Source organism: Thermobia domestica, chromosome 12 (assembly GCF_964235325.1).
Source record: "Thermobia domestica chromosome 12, izTheDome1.hap1.1, whole genome shotgun sequence".
Classification (NCBI taxonomy): domain Eukaryota; kingdom Metazoa; phylum Arthropoda; class Insecta; order Zygentoma; family Lepismatidae; genus Thermobia; species Thermobia domestica.
In genome coordinates, this window is record NC_137465.1 from 40,953,220 (window position 1) to 40,976,290 (window position 23,071).

The following is a 23,071-nucleotide window of genomic DNA, read 5'->3' on the forward strand; positions in this document are numbered from 1 at the left end:
AGTGCTCTTCAAATACAATTATTTTCAAAACAAGATTCACAATCAATACGAAATATGTTTTCTATTGTAATTTTAATATCACGCTACACGTGTTTCAGACAATAAAGAATAAGACCCAAATGGTGGCTGCTTTTTTTTCTTCTTTCTCTCTTTTTGTCTATTTACCAGTGACCACAGAATTCAGATAGGTTCGCATGGTAATCAAGACTGATCAATAGCGTGAAGAGGTGAATGAACGCTTACTTAAGAGAGAGTTTCTTGCAGTACCTTAACTGATTAATTGATTTCATTATTTCTTTTGATCGATCACTGGAGTAAAGGTAATCTTATACTGGCAGGAAAGAAGAAGAATAATACTTTGGCACTTCCACGGATTTACACACTATACGGTCTCTAACTATATACTAGCACGAGATACATTAGCTCGTCCGGACGTCATGTTCGTTACTAATTTTAACCTCAGGATATTTACTTGCCACCTCCCTAAGATCCATTTCAACAATGAAATGAAATGAAATTGTTAGTTTTATATCTCAAGATTATTTTGGGATAAAGGAGACGGATGATTAATAATTATGAAATAGTTGATGGGAGGAAAGGTAAAAACTCCAAAAACACACAGATACGATAGTATTGTCCACAAATTCACAACAGTCTGGGATCGAACCAAGGACTTCTAGCACAAGAGGTAAGCATACTATCACTGAGCGACCGTGCTCCACTAATATAAATTTTTATACATGTAGTATACCCCATTTTCTTCTTAACCTATTTCATGTCCCATAAACCAAATACATACATATATATATATTGCTCAAATACTGTCCACAATTCTTATACTGGACGAAGTTACTTTAAAATGCATGCCCATTTCAAATTGCCGAGAGGTCTACTGGAAATAATCTTTCAATGGACAGGAAAATAGGAATCAGGATTTTCAAGTGTCACACAGTCTTCCCTTACTTTCCACTTTTCAGTTAAGGTGTCATATAAAAATAATCGAAAACGACTCATATTCGTGTCGGATCTATAGTTTCTGGAATCGCTAAGGTGAATACCGAAACTCCCGAGATTTATTAAGTTCACATTCACCCCCCCCCCCCACCTTGCATCGGCATGATAGGTGAGAAAGGGTAAAAAAAAAAAAAATATTCAAAATGACCGAGAATAGTGTCGAATCCACAGTTTTCGAGATCGGGAAAACGGCTGATCCGTTTGAAATAACACTCACAGTACTATCTACGTCAAGGTGTTTTTTTTTAAATAATGTCAATCCGATTAAAGTTTGCGTCTTACGAGGATAGGTTGTTTCAAAATTTATGCCAAAAGTAAAAAAATGAAAAAAAAATGAAATCTTTGAGTTTTACGTCCCACGGTTATGCCGGTTAGGCTAAAGGAGACGGTGATGATGAGTAATGAATGAAATGGTGGAATGAAGAAAGTGGGAGGAAACGGGAGAACCCCGAGAAAACCCACGCACACGGTGTTTGTCCACCACAAGGTTCACTTGGCGGGGACGGGGATCGAACCCGGGACCCCAAGCACCAGAGGTGAACGCTCTACCACTGAGCCACCGCGGCCCCCATGCCAAAAGTAAAGTATATCATTAAACTTATATAATTATCTGGATTATTATCATTAAAATTTTATTGAAATACATAACCTAAGGAGGAAGAGAATTCAAATATTTTCCATACACTTATTCTCTCAATGCGCAGAACAAGTATCTCAGCTAGTTAGTTTATAAAAGTGAAAACGAGAAGTCTGTAACATGTAATATTCATAAGAAATTTTATCTTTTTCGCAAAGTAAATCGGTATGCACGTGAAGACGACTCATGCTTCATGTGTATTTTAACGCATTACGAAACATGGGTTTTCTGTTTTGCAACATAATTGAAATAATATAATAAATTTTACTTTTCATCTCTCAGAGTTCAAATGTGTCTCACATCTACATTACAATCCAGGTAAAAATTGTAAATAAAATTTGGTTACTAAAATACGAGTAGAAAGATTGTGTTACAAAATTACGGTACTACCGAAAAGTTTTATCTTAATTTTCATTACTGTCCTTTATTAATTACATTCCTTATACTTCGAATACTGTTCTTTTTTAATTACATTCCTTATATTTCACTTTATCCAAACTAAGAAAATGTGAAAATAAAAACGTAATGGTAAAGGGGTACACTCTCTAATTCTTTAGTGAGATAAATCAATGTTACGAAAATGAGAGTGATAATGTTAACGAAATGAACGAACAACTGATAATAGCTTTGTTCCTACTTCTCCAATTTTCTGTAAGATACCACAAATAGTAATAATAAAGTAACACTCTCTTTGCGTAATTTTCTAGCAATTACAAAGCATTAGTCACTAAAATAGTGAACATTTTGAAATAGTCATGCTGTTCTTGTTTCATCACCGAAGCACGTTTAGTCAAAGAGGGTTTCAGTTTGACACTTTCTTGTTCACGTCCTTATGCAACGAAGATTATGAAGGACATGATCTATTAACGACCGAGGCTTGAATCGAACGCAGCTGGAAGGTGAACAGACTATTACATAAAATCCACTCATATACGCCGTTCCCTACTCCACCATCTCTCCTCCAAGAATTATAGAACAACGCTATTGATCCTAGCAAAAGTGCTCCGACAACTTTCTTGACAATGGTGAACATATCAACAAAACAACTATTTCACAAAGTAGTATTTTTTTAAATACTATATAACCAATTACGCATATAAATTATAATACTACTCTTCGATTCCCGAGGGCCGCGGTGGCTCAGTGGTAGAGCGTTCACCTCTGGTGCTTGGAGTCCCGGGTTCGATCCCAGCCCCCGCCAAGTGAACTTTGTGGTGGACAAACACCGTGTGCGTGGGTTTTCTCGGGGTTCTCCCGTTTCCTCCCACTTTCTTCATTCCACCATTTCACTCATTTCTCATTATCACCGTCTCCTTTAGCCTAACCGGCATAATCGTGGGACGTAAAACTCAAAGATTTCATTTCATTTTCTTTGATTCCCGAAATATATTTAGTGCAAAATGGAACGGGATTTATGAGCATTCTTAATGTCTTTAAGAAGCCATTTTCAATGATTGTACTGTATGTAAATGCTATTATATATTATGAAGTCATGCAAGAGAGAAAGAAAAATTTGGCTGTGATTCTTATCATCTATCATCAATACTTCTGTAACGCTCATCCACCTGTCCCAGATCGCAACATTATATTTTATCAACATTCGCGTACCTACCTTCAGAATCATTTTCCCCAGACTCTTCCATGTTCTTTATCCAGAGATGGAAAAACACATTACTATTCTACCCGCCAACCGCATCTTGATCTTAATCTCTTTTTATCTTTGTTAATTTCTATATTTTTTAATTATATCTTTTGCTTTCGTTATATGTGTTCATTATTCTCTCTCTCTCTCTCTCACACACACACACACACACACACACATATATATATATATATATATATATATATATATATATATATACTTATAATTGCAGGATAAGAAGACCACAAGATGGTGACAATAATAACACAATACACAGGAGGACCCTGTAGTGTTATTCTCTTTCTAGGGGACAAATTCATAAAGAACTGGTGTGTATATATGGAAAAGACATGCCAAATAGAAAGAAGGCTTCGTGATCGATTGGGTTGCAGTTGCCCTTCCTCAACGGACGATGTTGTAGACGGATGAAGTGAATTTTGCCAATCATAGGCTGTAGTTGAAGAACACTAAGGTGAGATTTTAGATACTGCATGAGATTCAAAGGGATATAACGGAATTTGCAATGTATCACTTGTGCTGGTATGCGCGAAAAGGTGACACATTCCTCACATCTATTTTAACGCGTGACCAGGGTTGGCAAAAACTCTCGTTATTATTGAAAAAACGAAAAAACCAGGATTTTTTGGTTTAAACCCGGTTTTTTTTTGCTAAAACTTTTTTTTTTGGGGGGGAGGGTAATAATTTGCTCTATGTATTTATATTACATATGGACAAAAATAGGTTAGTTCCGCTTGATGTTATTAAGCAACTACTTGATTATGCTGGAAGGGATCACATAAGCTTAAAGCGGAATCCAAACGCTTCTCGGCTCTCATTCAAGAGAAACTGTTCTCCATTTGGACTCGAAACCGGGACTAATTGGCCACAAGTGCGATGAGTCTGCCGACTCACTCACGAAGGATTCCTGATAAAAAATACGTTGTACTGATGTTTGCATACTTTTTAATGTAATTGTCAAGAGTCATTTCTGAAGAACAAAAAGATAAACAGTTGCACAAATGAAACTATTATACAGAATTATACATAAATCGGAACTCCTGCCTTAGCCATTGGGAAAATCCTGTTATTACTTTAAATGTATTTGCATGTAAAATTTTAAGGTCAACGTATCATAATCAGTACACTAAAACTGAGGTATTAAATTACAAATTTAGTATGTAGATATCATTCAATAAAATTAAAGCAAACTCCAATCCAAGCTAATGTTGAAAGCTACGTAGGCAGTTGATAAATTTTGCCAATTTCTATCAATATATTTAAGCAACCTTGGTTTCTTTATAAAACAGCAAGCATTCAAGCAGGCAGATGGTTTCGTTTTGTATGATTACGCTTAACATCCTTGAAATGAAAATGAAATGAAATCTTTCAGTTTTACGTCCCACGCTTATGCCGGTTAGGCTAAAGGAGACGGAGATGATGAGTAATGAATGAAGCTTAACATCCTTATGTAATACTTAAGTTATTAAGGAGAAGAATTTCGCTTAAAGTGACATCCGAACCACTACTTGGTTTACACTTGAAAGAAAGGTTGTGGTTCGACCAAGAATTGAACATGGGACACCTTGATTAAAAGGTGAAAAGATGATAACTAATGCAGATTGTTTGATATGTGAAAACAACACCATGAAGTTCACACGATTTAAAGCAGTTTTCGTTTTCTTTTGGTTTAAACTTTTTTTTTTTTTTTTTTAACAGTTGGTTTAAACCACCTTGATTTAAACCAGCCAACCCTGCACGTGACGAAATGGGTTCAGCAATATTCTCCAGAAAGCATGGTCAAGTTTATGGTGTGGAAACATCCATCCCCACCAGTGAAAAAGAAATTTAAGACAGCAAATATTGGAGAGGTGATGGCCACAATTTTCTGCGACTGCAATGGAGTCTTGATAGTCGGTTTACTGCCCTGGGATCAATAAATGCAGCCGTATATGGAAATTTGAAAGCTTACAGACGTCATTCGTGGCAAGCGATTGGATGGAAACTGAAGTGTGTCATTTGAATGACGAGGCTCGTCCGCATGTTGCACAAATCAATGTTGATCTCGTGTGCCAGTGGTAATGGGAAATGTTTTCCCATTTGGCAAATATCCCCAATTTAGAACCCTCAGACTTTCATCTCGTAACATACATTAAGCAACATCTGTGTGAGTGCAGTTCAACACAGATGTGAACATACAATTTATAGTATGTGAATGATACCAGAAGCAAAGCCCGGAATTCGATTCCAGCGGGATGGAAAATTTCATTCTGTGTTTAGATAAATGCTTAAATAAATATGACGCTATGTGTACAAACAATACATATCCTATACATAAATTTGTAAGCGACTTTCTGTGTTTAATATAATCTAAGCAACAACATAGGGACTGTTAGCCCTCATCACTGATCTATCGCGAGCGCCTTTGGTGCATTCCCGATGGAAGAACATTCAGGGTTCATACAAAAATATTGAACTCAATTTCCCTGAATTTTCCAGGTTTTCCAGATATTAATTTTGCAATTTCCAGGTATAGTGAAAGAAACTAACAGTAAGAGAACACACAAATTTTAAGAATAATATATTTATATATTTAAGAATGGCCACCCTTTTCCCCAATGAACGATTGCAATTAAATATTGAGTCACAAGAAAATAAATAATTAAAATAAATAAAATTTAAAATATCCAAAACTTTGTTCTATTCTTGAACACATTCAAAATATACAAAAATACTGAACTCAATTTCCCTGATATTTCCAGGTTTTTTTACTAGATATGATCGATTTCCCTGAATTAACCAGGATTTTTTCCTCCAAAATCAATTTTCCTGAGATTTCCAGATAGTGTATGAACCCTGACATTGAAATTTCAACATATCACGGTGGTTCAGATTCTACCTCAAACTGTAGCTCCAAGCCTATCACTTCCGTTGCTAGAAAAACGTTAAACTTCAACCAACAGAGAAAATGCTAAGTTCTGATTTACCCTCGCATTTTATCTCTCCCCTATATGACACGCATGTTTTCTCTCTTCTCCTATCATTATTTTGATATTCCTCCACTAAACCCTACTTTCAGCCTACCAACATTATCATGTGTACCTGTATTCAAAATCATAGCGTGAACCTGGAGTCTTAGCCAGTGATGACTTCAGGAGGTAACTCAAGGGGAATTCCCCTCCAAGGCAAAATCATCGATCATGCTCAATGTGGATTATTAGCATTTTTGCAGTACTACTTTTCACCTTTGTATATTGGAAATTCCCCCTGGGGGAAATCTGAAATCATCGCTGTTCACAGCTACTTCTCTGTTATTTTCCTCGGCTTTCTCCCTTCTCTATTTGGTGATGCGTTTTAGCAAAACCCTTTATAGTGTCAATTTATTTATTAATTACTTTCGAGCGATGATAGGCGAGGAGAAAGTACGAAATGGACTAATATATTTCAGTTTAACGTTCCATGTTTATGCCCTTTAGACTAAGGAAGACGATGATGAAGACAAGTGAAGGATGATAGTGGTGCAATGAGAAAGTGGGAGGAAACGGGAATATCCCGAGAAAACACACGGACATGATGTTGTCCACCACAAACTTACTTGGTTGGGGATCGAACCAGGGACTGCACGGATCAGAGGTAAGCGCTCTACCACTGAGCCACCGTGAACGTGAGAAGAAAGTATGGTGATCGTGAAAATAATAAATTTAAAACTTTCAGTAGACTTATGTTACTAGGTGTTTTGAAAGTATGTGCGTCTGGTTGTGTATCACAATGTATGTACACTTACTTGCCTAGAGACTACACCGTCCACCATATTCGGTCCAGACTTAAAACTTTCTTTCTTTCTTTTTTTTTTTTTTTTTAAATATCAAATTCTGAAGTTTTGTTTTGCTTTCGAATTTTCATTCTCCCCTTCCCCCCCCCCCAAAAAAAAGGACGTTTACTAGCGAGTGAAAATCAAGTGCGAATTTTTCGAAAACGGTACAACGTTTTTGTTTATATTTGGCTGATTTGATTTTGAGTTAAGCAGAGGCTATATGAGACGTGGACCTACAGCTTAACGTGGAGTCCGAACCACATGAGCTTTTAGTCGGGAATCGAATTCGGGTCTCCCACCCCAAAGGGGCAAACGCTAACTGCTTAGCCATGAGGAAACTTTTGTTTATATTTAATTAAAAAACTTACAATCTGGTGTAAATTATTTTGTAGAAAAAATCCGGAAGAGATAGTTTAGTCATGAAGGAAAGTACTACTTTGACGATTATTCAAAACGTCTCAGGCGATTTTGTCTTTTAGAACATAGAGCACCGGTTACTAGGGTAATCTTTCACTCAATATTTAGTCTGATGGTATCGTCCAGTGAAGATGCCACTATTAAAGTATGGGACTTCGAAACATCTGATTTCGTAAAAACACTCAAAGGACATACGGACTCAGTGTAAGATATTGCGTTCGACCACAGTGGAAGATTGTTTGTCTCTTGTAGTGCAGATATGTCGATTAAGCTGTGGGATTTCCAGACGTATAAATGTGTGAAGACAATGCACAGACATGATTACAATGTGTCGAGTGTGACGCCTATGCCTGGCGGTGATTTCATTCTCTTCTTCTTCCAGAGATGAAAGTATAAAAATATGGTAAGTGGCTACAGACTATTGTGTGAAGACGTTTGCAGGACATCGCGAATGGATTCAAATGGTACGAGTGAACCATGATGGTTTATTAATTGCTTCCTGTTCTAACGACCAAACGATTCGTATTTGGGTTTGTGCTAAAAAGGGAGTGCAAGGCCGAACTTCGAGACCATGACCACGTAGTTGAATGCATAACATGGGCCCCAGAAAATGCTTACTCCGCAATCAATGAAGCGGACATTTCATAAATATTTAGAATCCTATAAATAGTACAATTGCTTTTTCCTGAAAACTCAACATGGAGATGAAATGATACACAACGAGTGAAAAAAACAAAACACGAAAAAAAAATACTCTTTGTATATCAATGAATTTCCACCTATAGCGGAATTAGGGTGTGAAAACTCAATTGTTTCTTCCATTTATTGACACGGAATAGTTTACTCTTGAAAGTGAGTTTTTCGGAAGATTTTCTCAGGAACCACTCAGGCGACTTTCTTCACATTTCATAAATAAATATTTCATTATTTCGAATATGAATATGAAAATAAAGCATAACGGTAGATACTCTTACGGGAGACTTTTTTCGGTTAATTTTTTATATGATTCAGGGGATTTTCGGCACTTCTCAGGTCCGGAAGTTGCTCGACTTTCGAATGTTACACTGAAATTACTTGCATAAGTCTTGTCACTATGCACTGAGGACAATGGCCGACCATCGAACTGTATGCAAATTTTCTTCATTTACGAATGCGGTGTTGCAAGGTGAGTTTTTCAAGTTCATTTGCTTATCTTGCTGATATTTACTTCTTAAAATGGTCAGAGTTTCATTTTTCTTTTGGTTTTCTTAGGACCAAGTATTTAGTTGTTCTCGTGACGCTTCTCAAGTTTCTCCCCAAATAATTGCATGCTTTTTCGGGAGTGACAATCAGCAAATTTCCTTGGGTACTACAAAAGAATATAATACTGACTCAATGTATATTCCTTTGTATTACCCGAGGAAATCTGAATAATAATGAAACTGTGTATTACTGTCATCAACTCAAATAGTTATGCCCATATACTTTTTCTCAATGCATGTATGACTTCACAATATATATCATTTATATAGCGTTGTTCATTGCTACGAAGTATAAATCGACAGTTACAAAAAAGTTAAATCAAAATAAGTTCAGAAAAATATTTTCTGAGCTTACACATTACTCAAGTCTATAATAATAAATTGATGCAATGAAACAGCAAAGGGGTAATTCAAAAATCTTTGAGTTTTACGTCCCACGTTTATGCCGGTTAGGCTAAAGGAGACGGTGATGATGAGTAATGAATGAAATGGTGGAATGAAGAAAGTGGGAGGAAACGGGAGAACCCCGAGAAAACCCACGCACACGGTTTGTCCACCACAAAGTTCACTTGGCGGGGGCTGGGATCGAACCCGGGACCCCAAGCACCAGAGGTGAACGCTCTACCACTGAGTCACCGCAGCCCTAGGGGTAATTCAAATGGCCAGAAAAAGAAGTGGTGTACCTAACGCAAACTGTACAATTTATAACCTTAGAAATGTTACTAAAGTTCGTAATGATTATTCTCACGAAACTGTTGATTATAATTTCCACCAACCTAATAGTGTATTAGGAAAAAGTTACATACATTTCACTGAGAGAGAGAGAGGTAAGATGTCGGAAAGACGCACAAATCTTCGTATCAGGGAATGAATTTTAATAGTTAGAATAGATAGAGTGGTGGGTTATACTGACATGAGTATAATACATAAAATCAATAACATTCTATGAAACTGATAGTGGCAGACGTAAGTTAAAGTCAAGAGGCGACAAAAAAGAAGAAAAAGGGAAGAAGACTCCTGCTTCTGAACCTGGTACTGATCTTATATGGCAAGAGCTGGTCGATGTTGACTCCATGGCGATCAAACTCTCTGCTCGAGCACACCAATGATTCGTCTAACCTCTCCTAAGCTTCTCATTCTCTCTTCCTGATTTTTCAGTACCTCATTTCGGTGTCATCCGTCACTAACTTCACGTCCAGAGCACCTTAGATCGTTGTCTACTTAGAACCCGGGAGTAACAGAATTGCTCGATATAGGTTAGTCGCTTATAGACTTACTACAAGTTTATTGCATAAATTGCATCAACGCTTTCTACCAAACGCATAATTTCGTAAACATCAACTCTGTCTAAAAGGAAGAAAAAAAAATGGGAGATGATGAAATACCTCCAGGTAGCAAAGTTTAACAAGGATATGGCATTCATGCTTGGTTCGAACTAGTGGGGGTTTAAATAAAGAAGGTCTAAAGGATTTCCGTAATATCCTCAACATTATTATGTTCCACCTTGCACATGTTTCGTAAATCTTCGAGATCTCTACCTTATCTCAACATTCTTTAACACTTCCATAAATATTTCACATAGTTAAAAAAGTCTTCTCTGAATCAACCACCACTACTAATTTCCTCTCTCCTCTCTATCTCTCTCAGACAGCTTTCACAGATTACTTAAAATAAACCAATTCCGAGTCTCTAAAGCCATTTTCCCTCCTGGATATGAATTGGTTTTCTTTAGCTTCTTATTTATTTATTTATTTATTTTATCTTCTCTACACGCTCAAAGTAGCCTTTTAGTGCTGCAGTGCAGACAATTGGCAAGACTATGCAACAAAATGTATGAAAGGAGCTCGAGTATCGTCTCGACGTGTATCATATCACCAAAGGGCCACATACTGAACATTTGTAGAGGGTGTATAAACTTGGTGAGTTTCTGGTTCTTTTCTGGTAATACTTTGGAAAAGATAGCCTTTTCAAAACGAATGAATCATTTATGCTAACCCTGTAAATTAATTAATTCTCTTCTTAAGCTTTGCGTTAACTGATTTTTCCTTCGTGCGGTGCCGAGTACGGTCCTAGATCGGGTTCTAAATGGTTCAGATCTCATATTAAATTATAGATCCACGTCCATGTCTCGCGTACTAGTACCGAAAAGTGCTGAAGAACAACAATTAAACAAATTAAGTAAATAAATAAAAACGGAACCTGATTTGAAACTTACCTGTCGGAAGACACCGTGTTTTCCAAACAGTGAAATGGTAGTTCCACCTACAGGCATCATTTGGGCTGGACCAAGGCAATCGTAAATTGTGATAGCAAGTTGTGCATTTCGAGGAAGGTCGCTGAACATAACAGGTAGTGTGACCCATTCATTCCAGCTTTTAAAAAAAGACAAAATTTATCATAGAACATATAGATTTAACATTCAACACGAAATTAAAATACACTATACTGAATTTATATGTGCCTAATTGCCTTATTTTGTTTTTTTCTACATTATATTCTTCTTTAGCTACAAATAAAAACTGTAGTACCTTAAAACATTCGATATTAAATCTACGTACAAGATGAACAAACAAAGACTTGATACATCACATCTTTTATGTATCAGCAAATTTTGTTTAGATGCGCCGACGAAAAGTTGAAAAGGCCTCAAGACATACGCAGATTCTATTTTTATAAACATATTCTATTTAACATATAAAATCTGCAAACAGTTTTGAGGCCTTCTCTTCTCTTCCTCGGTGCATCTAAAGAAAATTTGATGGTACATAATACACATAATGTATGAAATTCTTTATTTGTTCATCCTGTGCTAGATCTTATATCAAGCATTCAACAAGAGTGCATTAGAATTGTACAGAAAACGTGAAGTAACACCCTCAGATTGTATCGAGAACAAATGGGTAAGTTACTTCCTCACTAGGAAAGTTTCCAAAGTTTAAGAAGCACATATAGGTAGGATTTTTGACACAATTATACTAGTAATAAACATTTGAAAGAAAACACACATATGTGAGACAGTGGTTAGAATATCTTACTATGTGGGTAAGAACTTTGCTCTATTTGAGAGAAAATAATATGCCAATTGTAATATTTTCCATAAGTAGAAGCTTTGCTCTGTATATAATTAAAAACGAACTTATTATTTGCTGAGCAAAACAATATGTTTACATTAAAAAACTAAATACTTGTGACAGTTTCGCCAACTAACTTTTTGGCTTCATCAGACACTCATGAAGTAGCCAAAATGTTAGTTGGCGAAACTGTCTCAAGTATTTAGTTTTTTAATGTAAATATATTGTTTGGCTCAGCAAACAATAAGCTTGTATTTAAGAATATGCCAATTTTTAAATGATACTGCATATTTATTTCCTATTTATAAATAACAAATTTCATACGCAGCTTTCGAAACGTTTAACCCTAGAAAATAATTAAATTTATGTAGCATTCTACGGTATAAAACTGTAACACTGTTTTACCAATTATTTCACATATTATTGTTACAATTTTTTCACAAGATAGTCTTTGAAAGTTAATTAAATGCTTTGTAATATAAATACATGACTTACTTCCAACGAGAAGTAAATGGCTTATACGAAGTTGAAACAGGTAAAGCTAGCGGTCGTCCGTCTGAGAAGACTTGACATTCCACTACAAGATCTGCGCATCCGTCCTGGTAGAGACCAGAGAATTTAAGCATCGGATCTTCCAGTAATTTATCATATTCTGGTTTTTGGCGTTTTCCCTCAAGTGTGCCACTGCAAAGGAAAGAAATAAAAGTCTCAATGCAATAAATTTTAATACATAACACATTATTATAAATCGTACAAGTAACATTAAGGAAAGAACGCTCTGTGTCTACTGGCACTTATATAGTTTTGCAAACGTACCTTTTTTCTCTGAAAATGAGTCCAAATAAAAGATAACGGTCTGCGCACTGAAATTCTTGCTCGTATTTCTTAAACTAAATTATGTAATACTGCAGCTGTTGCCGAAATATTTGTAAAATATAAACGAAATTACAATAAGCAGTTTTCAATAACTTCATTGTATGAGTAAAATCCACTGTAAAACAAATAAATTCACTGTATGAGTAGAACCCTTTCTGGATGATCTTACAAATCCGTAAGTTTAAAGGTTTGTCTGGATAAGTCTTAACAGCACGATCAACAGGCGCGGAACAAACAGAAATCTAACCAGTTGAGAATGGTCCAAGAGCACTGCAAGAACGAACTTAAAAAGAATTAATTTTTCTTATTAACTTCCACAGGCTTTATACCAATTGTTCTATGCACTTTATTATTATACTCATTGAACGATTCTCGTGATATATCTATCCATTTATAATTTCCTTGAGTACTAAATTTTTCCCACATGTTTTAAGTTGAAACGTTCTATTATATGTTATTTTACGAAGACACATGCCCAAAATGTAGAGTTCAAAATTGAAAAAATCGCAACGACGTACGGTTCCCGAGATATGGCTGCTTACATCTCCTGAAATTCTAACTTTTTCGTCAATATCTCGGGAACGATCGCCAGTTGAGAAGTGGCCACCGGTTACTATTTGGTACTAAAATGTTCCTCTTCTTAGGTATTGATCAACACCAATATGATCTTTGTATGACTTACGGTTCCCGAAATATGGTTCCTTAAATCTCCCGAAATCGGCCTTTTTTTTTACCAATATCTCGAGAACGGTAAGCGACGCGAAAAATTCCATTACTTTCTGAGATAGTTTTTGACACTCGTTCGAATAGAAGACTGAAAACTGAAAAATTCGCAAATCACACACACACACACACACACACACAGAGAGAGAGAGAGAGAGAGAGAGAGAGAGAGAGAGATAATTAAGTATTGAACTTTCTAAGTTCATTAAAAATCATGTTATCGGCATGTACGGGTATGAAAAGCATAGATCTTGAAATCTCTAATTTATTTTATTTTGTTTATTTACTTCTTTTAAATCAACATTTTATTCCTTCCTATAATCGCTCAAAAGTAAACAATGGGTGCGACTTATATCCCAATACAGAAATCTTCGTTATTTTAGTTATCGTAACTTTTCTTGATTCTGTGCTACTTGATATCTTCCTAGCTTCCTTACGGAGGAAAACAGAATTCCTGTTACGTAAAATTTTACTAAAAAGCCAGTACCCTTCTCAAATGACACTGTTTACTTTTTAAAATATCATCTTACGTTCTCAAATACACATAAAAAACTATTCTCAAAAGTAAATGCAGAAAATGGGTAAAGTTTTATATACCTGGAAATACGTACTTATCTTCCTATATTACAATTTATTTTATTGTTATTTTGTATTTCCTTACATTCATTCCTTTTAAAATCTTTTTTATGGTGCCTTCCATTTCAATGTACGCAGAGCATGTACCATCACCAGTCCCATAACAGAACATGCCGCGATTTGCGATGTGATCACAGAAAATTTGCCGCGCCTATGCAGAATAATTACCAGATGAAAAACAAATAGCCAGAGAGAAACAAGAAAATTCCTTAAAGCTGCTCTCATTACAAAATACGGTGTATCGTATCATACATATTTTAAATCTACTTCTTTTAGCAAAACCTTCAAAAAAATGAGACTTCACAGGTTGTAACTCGAATAGGGATACCCTGAAAACTGTTTAACGGGCTTCATGTAACGCTATAATAAAAACATGATAGTATCATCTTGATTCTTTTATTTTGGAATTCCTGCAGAAAATTTTTGACTTACAAAAGCTCATCGCAGAAACACAAGGAAAGTTCTGCCATCGGGATTACCAGAAAATATACACGTCTTTAAGAGACCCGTATTTTTTGTTTATTCGAAAAACATTTTCCCACCAAGTAATGTACCATCAAACACGGGGAGTACTATTTATGAATTTTAGAAAACATGGGAAACTGTCAAATTCGGAGCGCCACCATTTAGCTATGGAGACAGGTAGAGTTATAATTCCTGATGTGGTATGTACATAGGGATATAAATAAACTATATTTTATTATAGTTTGGTTTGCTCATGAGTATCTTTTTGTACATAAATTAATAAATGAACGTCAGTTTATTCGGAAAGTCGAAGTTCCCGAATTTTTTCGAGCACTTCCGGTTCGAATTTTAATATTGTTTTCACGGTTGGTAAGACCTAGTAACCCGCTTTCTGAAAAATATTTTGTATCAAACAAACAAACAAACAAACAAACAAACAAACACACACACACACACACACACACAAACTGCTTTCAAACGCAGTGCTTCCAAACGAATCATCATGGGGCAAATTCACAATTTTCATGTAGATCACGAATAGCCCACCAAATACATATGGCTATAACTATCGCGCTTTTTGCTTTCCTCTGGCAAAAATAGTCCCTCAATGCCTGAACAACTATTATTTTATTAGCGAATTTCCATTTTTATGAGATGTATATGCACGAGGGGATAGTTTGTGTGTTTCACCGGCGAGCACCACAGCATGAGTAGACAAGGGATTAAAGCGGCGAACGGGCAAGTGTAGTGTAGGTACTGTTTGCAGATATCGCCACTTCATACTGTCAGAAACATTATAATATATTTTTGTGTGTACTGTGCCAAAGTGCTCCATTATGCCAGATTACGTAATAGTAGACCCTACAATACACAGTGTTATATTTTATTTTTTTTTTGTATGTGTCCCCTTTCTTGTCAATTGAAATTTTCAATACTCTCATTTGAAGTAACATTTTTACTATAAAAATCTTAATTTTCGTAATTGATTCTTCTTGACAAGCACCACGACCTTACATACAAATGTGAAAATCCCCAACTATTCACTACACTCGGTAACTACAAAAAACATAATGTCCACACTAACAAGGATCGCAGGATTTGAAAATTTTAAGGTGAAATGTGATATAATACAATAAACGTGTGTTGTATAAGTAGTTAATTTATTTGGACGACATACCTGTGAGACAAGTATTAATAGTAACGAAAATATATATAGATGCAGTTTTACAAGCATAAAAATGAAAATTTTACGATTAAAATAAATGAACACATATAAAAGGGGTCTGTTTAAGACATTAATTTCCACTAACGGAACATTTCTGCACAATGTAGGAAACTAGTGTTCTATAGTTACAAGGGTTTATACCAGGGTTGGCAAAAACCATGGTTTTTATTTAAAAAAAAAAAAAAAACGTTTTTTTTTGGTTTAAACCACGTTTTTATGGTTTAAATAATTTGCTCTATATATTCATATCATATATGGACAGAAATAAGTTTGTTTCGCCTTGATGTTATTATGCAACAACCGGGTTATGCTGGAAGGGGTCACATAAGCTTAAAGCGGAATAAAAACCGCTTCTCGAGTTACATCCGAGAGAAATTGTCCTCCATTTGAACTCGGAACCAGGACTAATTGACCACAAATGCGATACGTCTTCCCACTCACTCACGAAGGAATCCTGATAAATAAAATTAAAAAAAAAAAAAAAAAAAAAAAAAAAAAAACGTTGTACTGATCTTTACATGCTTCTTAATATAACTGTCAAGAGTCATTTCAGAAGGACAAAAAGATAAACAGTTGCACAAGTGAAACCATTATACAGAATTACATATGAACAATTTCAAAGTACTACGGAGTACAGAAGAACTAATTTAGTTCAAGTTAGTTAACAACGACTTTTATTGGTCCAAATTAAAGAAATACACCGACTTAATCTGCATATCAATAAGAAAAGTGAATAAAGATCGAATTATTTGAGTCCCCTTTGGCTCAGACTCATTTATACATAGATACCAAAGATACTTATTTCACGAAATGCCTCTCGTGGGGTCTGTATGACCCCCCCCACACACACACACAAAAAGTACGGCATTTTCGATGTATTTTATCAATAGTGAACATTGAAGCGAAACAATATTTAGAATTTTTCTTCGATTGCAATTACATAACAATAATAACTACAAAAAATTACAAAATAAACATTTATAAACTTATAAAAAAAGTTGCTTTTGTAGTATAATCTTTTTGAGTAATGAATGGGGAATTTAGGTCTGAATATAATACGAATAATATACGGGAGTGAAACGTGATAACCCACAAATGTGTGTTCATCAAGATTTTACAAACACTTACACTTTTACGAACATTTTTTGTTTTTTGGTTTAAACCACCCAACCCTGGTTCATACTATTGTTAAAATAAGTGAGTGCAATTGAAACACCTCTGTGTAACATGTTAATTTCCACCGAAACAATGTAAGAAACGTAATGTAACAACGTACCTTCGTTTCTTCGCATACCCCTCGTCGTTGACGCATTTGCTCCCTATGGACATTCCCCGTACGGGCTTCTAAGTTGCGCTTAGTTGCCTTCATTCGTGCTTTGCAGCGGCCACCTAGCACATGATGACTAGTTTTCTGCACTGAGTAATACATTTCGCACAATAGCTTATATGTCATTCGTCCGGACGCTGATTATACCCGTACGGGGTCACGTCAGTTAGGACGCATATTATCAATGTACGCAATAATTTGGGGAGATGCCAAGAAAATAAGGCTACAGAATGTCTTAGGGAACTATTTAAAGACAAAAAATGTACAAAATATATTTTTTTCTTAATTTGACGGTGTATTGCAAGTCTGCATGGTGCATTTTTCTTCTCTTCCTTTGGAAACGTTGTTATACTCAAATTTACCTAGTAAAATATTCAAGGGGTTAACTGTCGCAGATGGTGGCCCAGAAATACAAAATTTACGAAGAAATGAACAGAACCAGACGAAATGTCAGTATGAGAGTAACAAAAGAGGCAATAACAATCATCTGTGTAAAGTGATTAATTAAAAAGAAAAACAAATTCTAGACTATATGAGTTCGCGAATTGATGCGATATTAGGTAAACAAGCAATAGAGCAAATTATGACACTATTTCAAATCCAATGACTTATTAACTAACCTAGGACGTATATGACTTTGTAATGGAGGGAAATACAAAAATGTGAAGCAGAAACTAGTAAGAGAAGAGTTGCATCTAAACGAAATATATTGAAATGGGGCAAAAGTTTGGGTGCCATCCCATTTCATGCATGTGAAAGGGGCGTAAATTTGTAAAATCCACGGAAAAAAATTGTTACTTAATTTCAAAATAGGACTAAAGAAGTAATAAAAATACATCGGGATCTTTCATCTTATATGCATACGAAGGTAGAAATACGAAATCGAAAGTGTGCTCTCTACCACATAGCACTCCATAAGGAAGACATGATGAAGTGAAGTGCTATGTCAAGACAGTGTAAAAAGTGATCATACAAGTGTCAGAAAGCTGTGCAAAACAACGCATGTATTTTATGCCATGTAAAGTGTTTTTCCACTATTCTCGTTTATGTATATATCCATAGTTCGTTGACACACCTGCTTCCTACGGACAGTAGGAAGTCAGCTAGTTCTAGTTACAGCTCGGGGCTTCCTGTTACGCTTCTGCCTCGATTCGGTTAGATAACATTCGCGCTTTTAGTATTCACCTAGCACAAGTTGATTCGTGTGTTATGCATTGTAGTTTTTACGCCATACTTAAACAATGTACTTATACTGAGCCCTCCTGACTTAATGTACAACTCGTACTGGAGTTCCTCATTTAGTGCATTAGCTATTTTTTTTTTAAAAAAAGCATTTTTCATGAATATAAGTAAGACATATAGAATGGCATAGCACACAGAAAAAATCTACAATTTTTTTAATTTTTAATACCCCAGCGACATGTATTTGATAGGGACTACCGCCCCAAAACCCTCTCTAAAACTTTATTTACGTAATACTGTAAGTACTCATTGTTTAGCAGATTTTGAGTAATGCGTGGTTCGCAACACTTAACAGGGTACTAATTTTTCACTGTAATACTATATAGATGCATACTGATACAGGAACGAGCAAAGGAAGTATGAAAATAAGAAATATTTGATTAATTGTGAAAAAAGAACACCGGAAATGAAACAGGAAAAACTAAGGTATACTAAAATAACAACAGGTAAGTAATAATACAACGTTGAAAATAAGTTCATCTGTGTCTTATCCGGGACCACCATCTGCGTAAGCTTAGCCTATGTAAGAGATTTTAATATGTAAGTCGCCTGTAAATATGAAAATAGGGCTGTAAAATGCAGTTCATTGCTATAAAAATGTACATCAGAAACTATCTTCATAGTAATCACCTACTGTTGGTTGGTACGCATTTTCTCGCTCTTGTCTTTGTTTACACGCATACACACTGTCGTCAACGCGTCTGCCTTTTACGGGCACGTCCCTGCATGGGCCAATCAATTTTTCCCTGTCATGAACCATAACAAATAACATTCTTGCTTAAAGTGAGCACCTAGCATACGGTAGGTTGTTATGTGCTAAACACATATGATTAGTTTTGAGACGATTTAAAAGGGCATTACTGCTGTATCGCCGGACCAATTTGAAAAAAAAGTACTGCATTCGGTTATATTTGGTTGGATTACATTACGTTGCGTTAGATTACGTTATTAGGCAGGTAGTTTTATTATACGGATCCATAATAGAAGAAGAAGAAGTAGTAGTATTAGTATTAGTAGTAGTAGTAGTAGTCTTAGTAATAATAATAATAATAATAATAATAATAATAATAATAATAATAATAATAATAATAGGAGGAGGAGGAGCGGGCTTAGAAGGGTTCTGTTCTAGATATGAAATGGGCAAATTAAAAGACTTGCCCAATTTTTTCTGTGCATTTTAGTCTATGGATCCGTATAATAAAGCAAGTGTACCTCTCCGCGAAATAGTCCATCCGCCTCCACATACTGTGCCGCTTAAAACATCAAAAACAATCAGCAAATACAACCACTTCCTTAACTTTTACTATTCCTCTTACCTGACTTTCACTCATTCTTCCTCACAAACTTAAATAAATTCACCATCTGACCCGGTAAATTTCCTAAAACTGGTCCGGGGACAGCAGTTAACCCTTTAAAAGAATTCTGGGCATTACTCGAGCAGACGGCTTTACCAAATTTTCACAGATCTATTGCATTTTCCGATTTCTTCTTGCACGGCATGCACTAAATGAGGAGCTAATGCATAAACCACGATAATATTACGCTCTTTATCGCACAATTCTTTGTAATAGAATCGTATATTGCATTACATGCATTGCGAACGTCCATTGCTAACAAGAACAGAATATTTCCGTCGTTTATTTCCACATTTCTCGCGCCCTTGTACTCTTCCGCTTCAGTAAATAGTTACACTTAGAATACGTTCATTACCATTCAAAATATATTTCAATATGATATCCACTGACTGAAATTACTTATATTCACACTCCTCTTCTTTTACGAAAAGTGTTTGACATCATATTTTACCTATTAATTTTGTTTTTGGTAGAGCCGTCTGCTCGAGCGAACCCGAATTCTGTTATTTTTTAAAAAATGTATTTATACGTGTAAATGTTATGCCCTCATAAAGTTAAGCTGCACAGAGGAATTCAACTTCACGTGTAAGGGATCATTCTTAAAGGTGCTAAGGGCTGATATTTAGTATCTCCCCCAATCTTGCACATATAAGATTTACAGTGTGTTACTTACATTACAAAATATAGCTGAGCTGGAGACAGCTAGCGAAGGGAGTTAGAAGCCCCCAGGGCCCTTGTACTTCTACCTTTATCACAATTTAAACAAAAATAAGGTAGTCGGTTCTGGAACCATGAGACGAGTTAGGGGAGATTCTAAATGCCATCCGGTGCTGAGTTAATTTTATAGAAAGGCACGCTACATTAATGATTTTCTACAGGTATCGCTATTGTAAATCTCTACCTACATTTTTAACTATTTAATCAAACGATTTTGAAGCAGAACACGACCAGAGTAATATAAATATTATAATTTGTGCTAACTCGTGATATGATTACTACTATTAGCATTTGTATAGTGCAAAATAAATTAATTACATTATGTCAACTTACATCTTAATGGGAATTCTAATATCTACATCTGAGCTATATACGTAGAAAAATTTATCACCAATTTCCTCCATCATCTTTTGGAATTTGCTTCACATGAATATAACACTAAATTTTGCAAAAAGTAGCTCATATTTCTAGCATCATAATCTGTGACAGGACAGAACAGCTGATATTTGATGTGCCTTTCTAAGGCACTTCCTAAATTCAGTTTTGATCCGTTCTTTTTGGCTTCAAGTAAATTACTTTCGAGTGTGGATTGAAGTATACGAATCAGCAAAAGTGAATCATTGAGCACTCCTCCTGTTTCGGTTTCCGTCAACGAAACGCTATAATTTATGTTTCATCTTGCAATAATTGCTATAATTGCTGCTGGATATTTTGCATTTCGTTGCTATCTGTATATTTTGAGATGACTGACACAGAATGAGGCCCCAGTTAATATACATTCAACTATTGTCAAACTACTACTGGATGAAGGTATCCAAATCTTCACAACCATCTATCTTGAGCAATTATTTTTTCACGTTACTTCGTAGCGTTTCTTGATTTAGTCAATTTTTTATGGAGACATTTCCTAGGTCGTTTTATCTCTTTGTATCGAATCAAGATTTGCTTTTGTTCATTGAGTATTTCTTCTTGTAGTACGTTCAGATCACTAGCACTTCAGTGCGTTTATTTTCATGGTCATATCCGTCATTCCTGGCGTATTTCTGACCTATGTGATTATTTTCGAGTGATGCATCTACTTTCCTAACATACATATCTCCATACTTTGTGTAGCCCAATGGTTCTCAACCTTTTTTGACTGACTACACAGTTTACTGGACATCCAGGACATCGCGACGGATAACGATCCAAATTGTGATGCCGGTGAGTTAAGAACACCAGAAAAGTCCTGAGCGTATTGCTCGGTTGGTGATGGCGCACGAGATGCATCGTAAGGCACTATGATGTGAACAGGACAATAGACGGAGACGCGTCGTCCCTTACAGGTGCACTTTGTTGACGAAATGATGGCGGTTGCGGACAGAAAAGACAATAAAAACGGAGTAAAGCCGTGGACCGAGAAGGGGCTCAACCACTTTGGCCGGACTCGCTGAAGAAATCAATCGAAGTCCCACGCGCGCTTCCTCGATCCCACTCCTAATAATATCTATTACCGTAAGACGGGGTTACTTTGCACAGATTTAAAGAATTTTAAAGAAAATCGCATGTAACTTACAAACGTAATGGTTTAGAACATTGTATGTTAAACATATAATAAGTTGATATATAAGGAAAACATTTGTGTAAGTGCATTAGTAAATATTCAGTGTGACTATGGTTATTGAAATATAAATTTTGGTGAAAAGTAAACCCACAGGTGAGGATACTTTGCACCACATAAAAAAATAATAAAAAAAAACTATGTTAATCATACGAACATAATGTTTCTGTGCAATGTTTTCCCTCCAGTATTTATACATTTCACTTCCTATATAAAACAGCATGCAGCATAGAAATATCGATATTAGAATGATTATACTGATACCAGTACTGGTATCAGCAGTTAGTACGAATTATCTATATTCGTAAAGAAAATTATGTATTTTCTGGCACCGGCACAGAAACCACATTTTGATAGTTATCATATGTCCCACAAAAATACCAACTCAAGAATAGAAAAAATGCCCGTGAATTAATTTACCTTGGTTACTCCTTATATCCAAGAGTATCATTCCACCAGTAATCGGTGAGAGATTTACCGGGTTTGGGCTTTCAGGCTGAAACCCACCCAAATTGCAGGATTTCTCTTTTTAAAAAACTGATGTTATTAATATGCGTATAAACTTCAAGCCTATACCCCCCCCTAAAACAGTCTAGGGATTAAAAAACCGAAACCATTCTGAGTAAATCCCCTCTCAAACTCTTTTTCCAGATCCTCCACTGTTCATAATTTATTTGCCAACAAGAGATCCATTCCAGCATCTATCTAAATAGAAAATTTACCTAAAATTAGAAGGCAGGAGTACAAGGGCGTCCATCAGGGGGGAAAGGTGGGGCGCTTGCCGGCCTAGAGGAAATTGTAGGCCTACTTCAGAATATCGAAAACCGAATAGAATTTTTACATTAGTTACAGCAAAATTTGAAACTATATTTGAAACGTCGCTTATACGTGCTCCCCCCTTGGAAATCACAGCATGGATGCCCTTGCAGGAGTAATAATTTCCTATCTAAGGAGTAATTTTGGACCGGTGTAAAGTAACCCCGATTAGAGGCTGAAACTACCTTCTCCCAGTTTTATTTTTTCTATGACTTTAAATCGTTTCAGACTTTAATTTCAACTATTGCTTCAAAGT

The 23,071-nt window shown here is 35.7% G+C and overlaps 2 protein-coding genes across 2 annotated transcripts in view; one reads left to right on the forward strand and one right to left on the reverse strand.

Moving 5' to 3' along the window:
- The window catches only part of LOC145666287 (platelet-activating factor acetylhydrolase IB subunit beta-like), a 19,869-nt gene extending 11,700 nt beyond the window's left edge, over nucleotides 1-8,169 (forward strand). The window contains 4 exon segments of the mRNA XM_081733351.1: nucleotides 1,502-1,593; nucleotides 7,567-7,891; nucleotides 7,893-8,066; nucleotides 8,068-8,169. Coding sequence (XP_081589477.1) covers nucleotides 1,502-1,593; nucleotides 7,567-7,891; nucleotides 7,893-8,066; nucleotides 8,068-8,169 — 693 coding nt within the window.
- Pi3K59F (phosphatidylinositol 3-kinase 59F) overlaps nucleotides 1-20,927 on the reverse strand; it is a 109,392-nt gene extending 88,465 nt beyond the window's left edge. The window contains exons 1-3 of the mRNA XM_081733632.1: nucleotides 20,733-20,927; nucleotides 12,329-12,517; nucleotides 10,978-11,134 (exon numbers count right to left, since the gene is read on the reverse strand). Coding sequence (XP_081589758.1) covers nucleotides 10,978-11,134; nucleotides 12,329-12,517; nucleotides 20,733-20,806 — 420 coding nt within the window. The 5' untranslated portion in view covers nucleotides 20,807-20,927. The remainder of the gene's footprint in view (nucleotides 1-10,977; nucleotides 11,135-12,328; nucleotides 12,518-20,732) is intronic.
- Nucleotides 20,928-23,071: the final 2,144 nt, after the last annotated feature.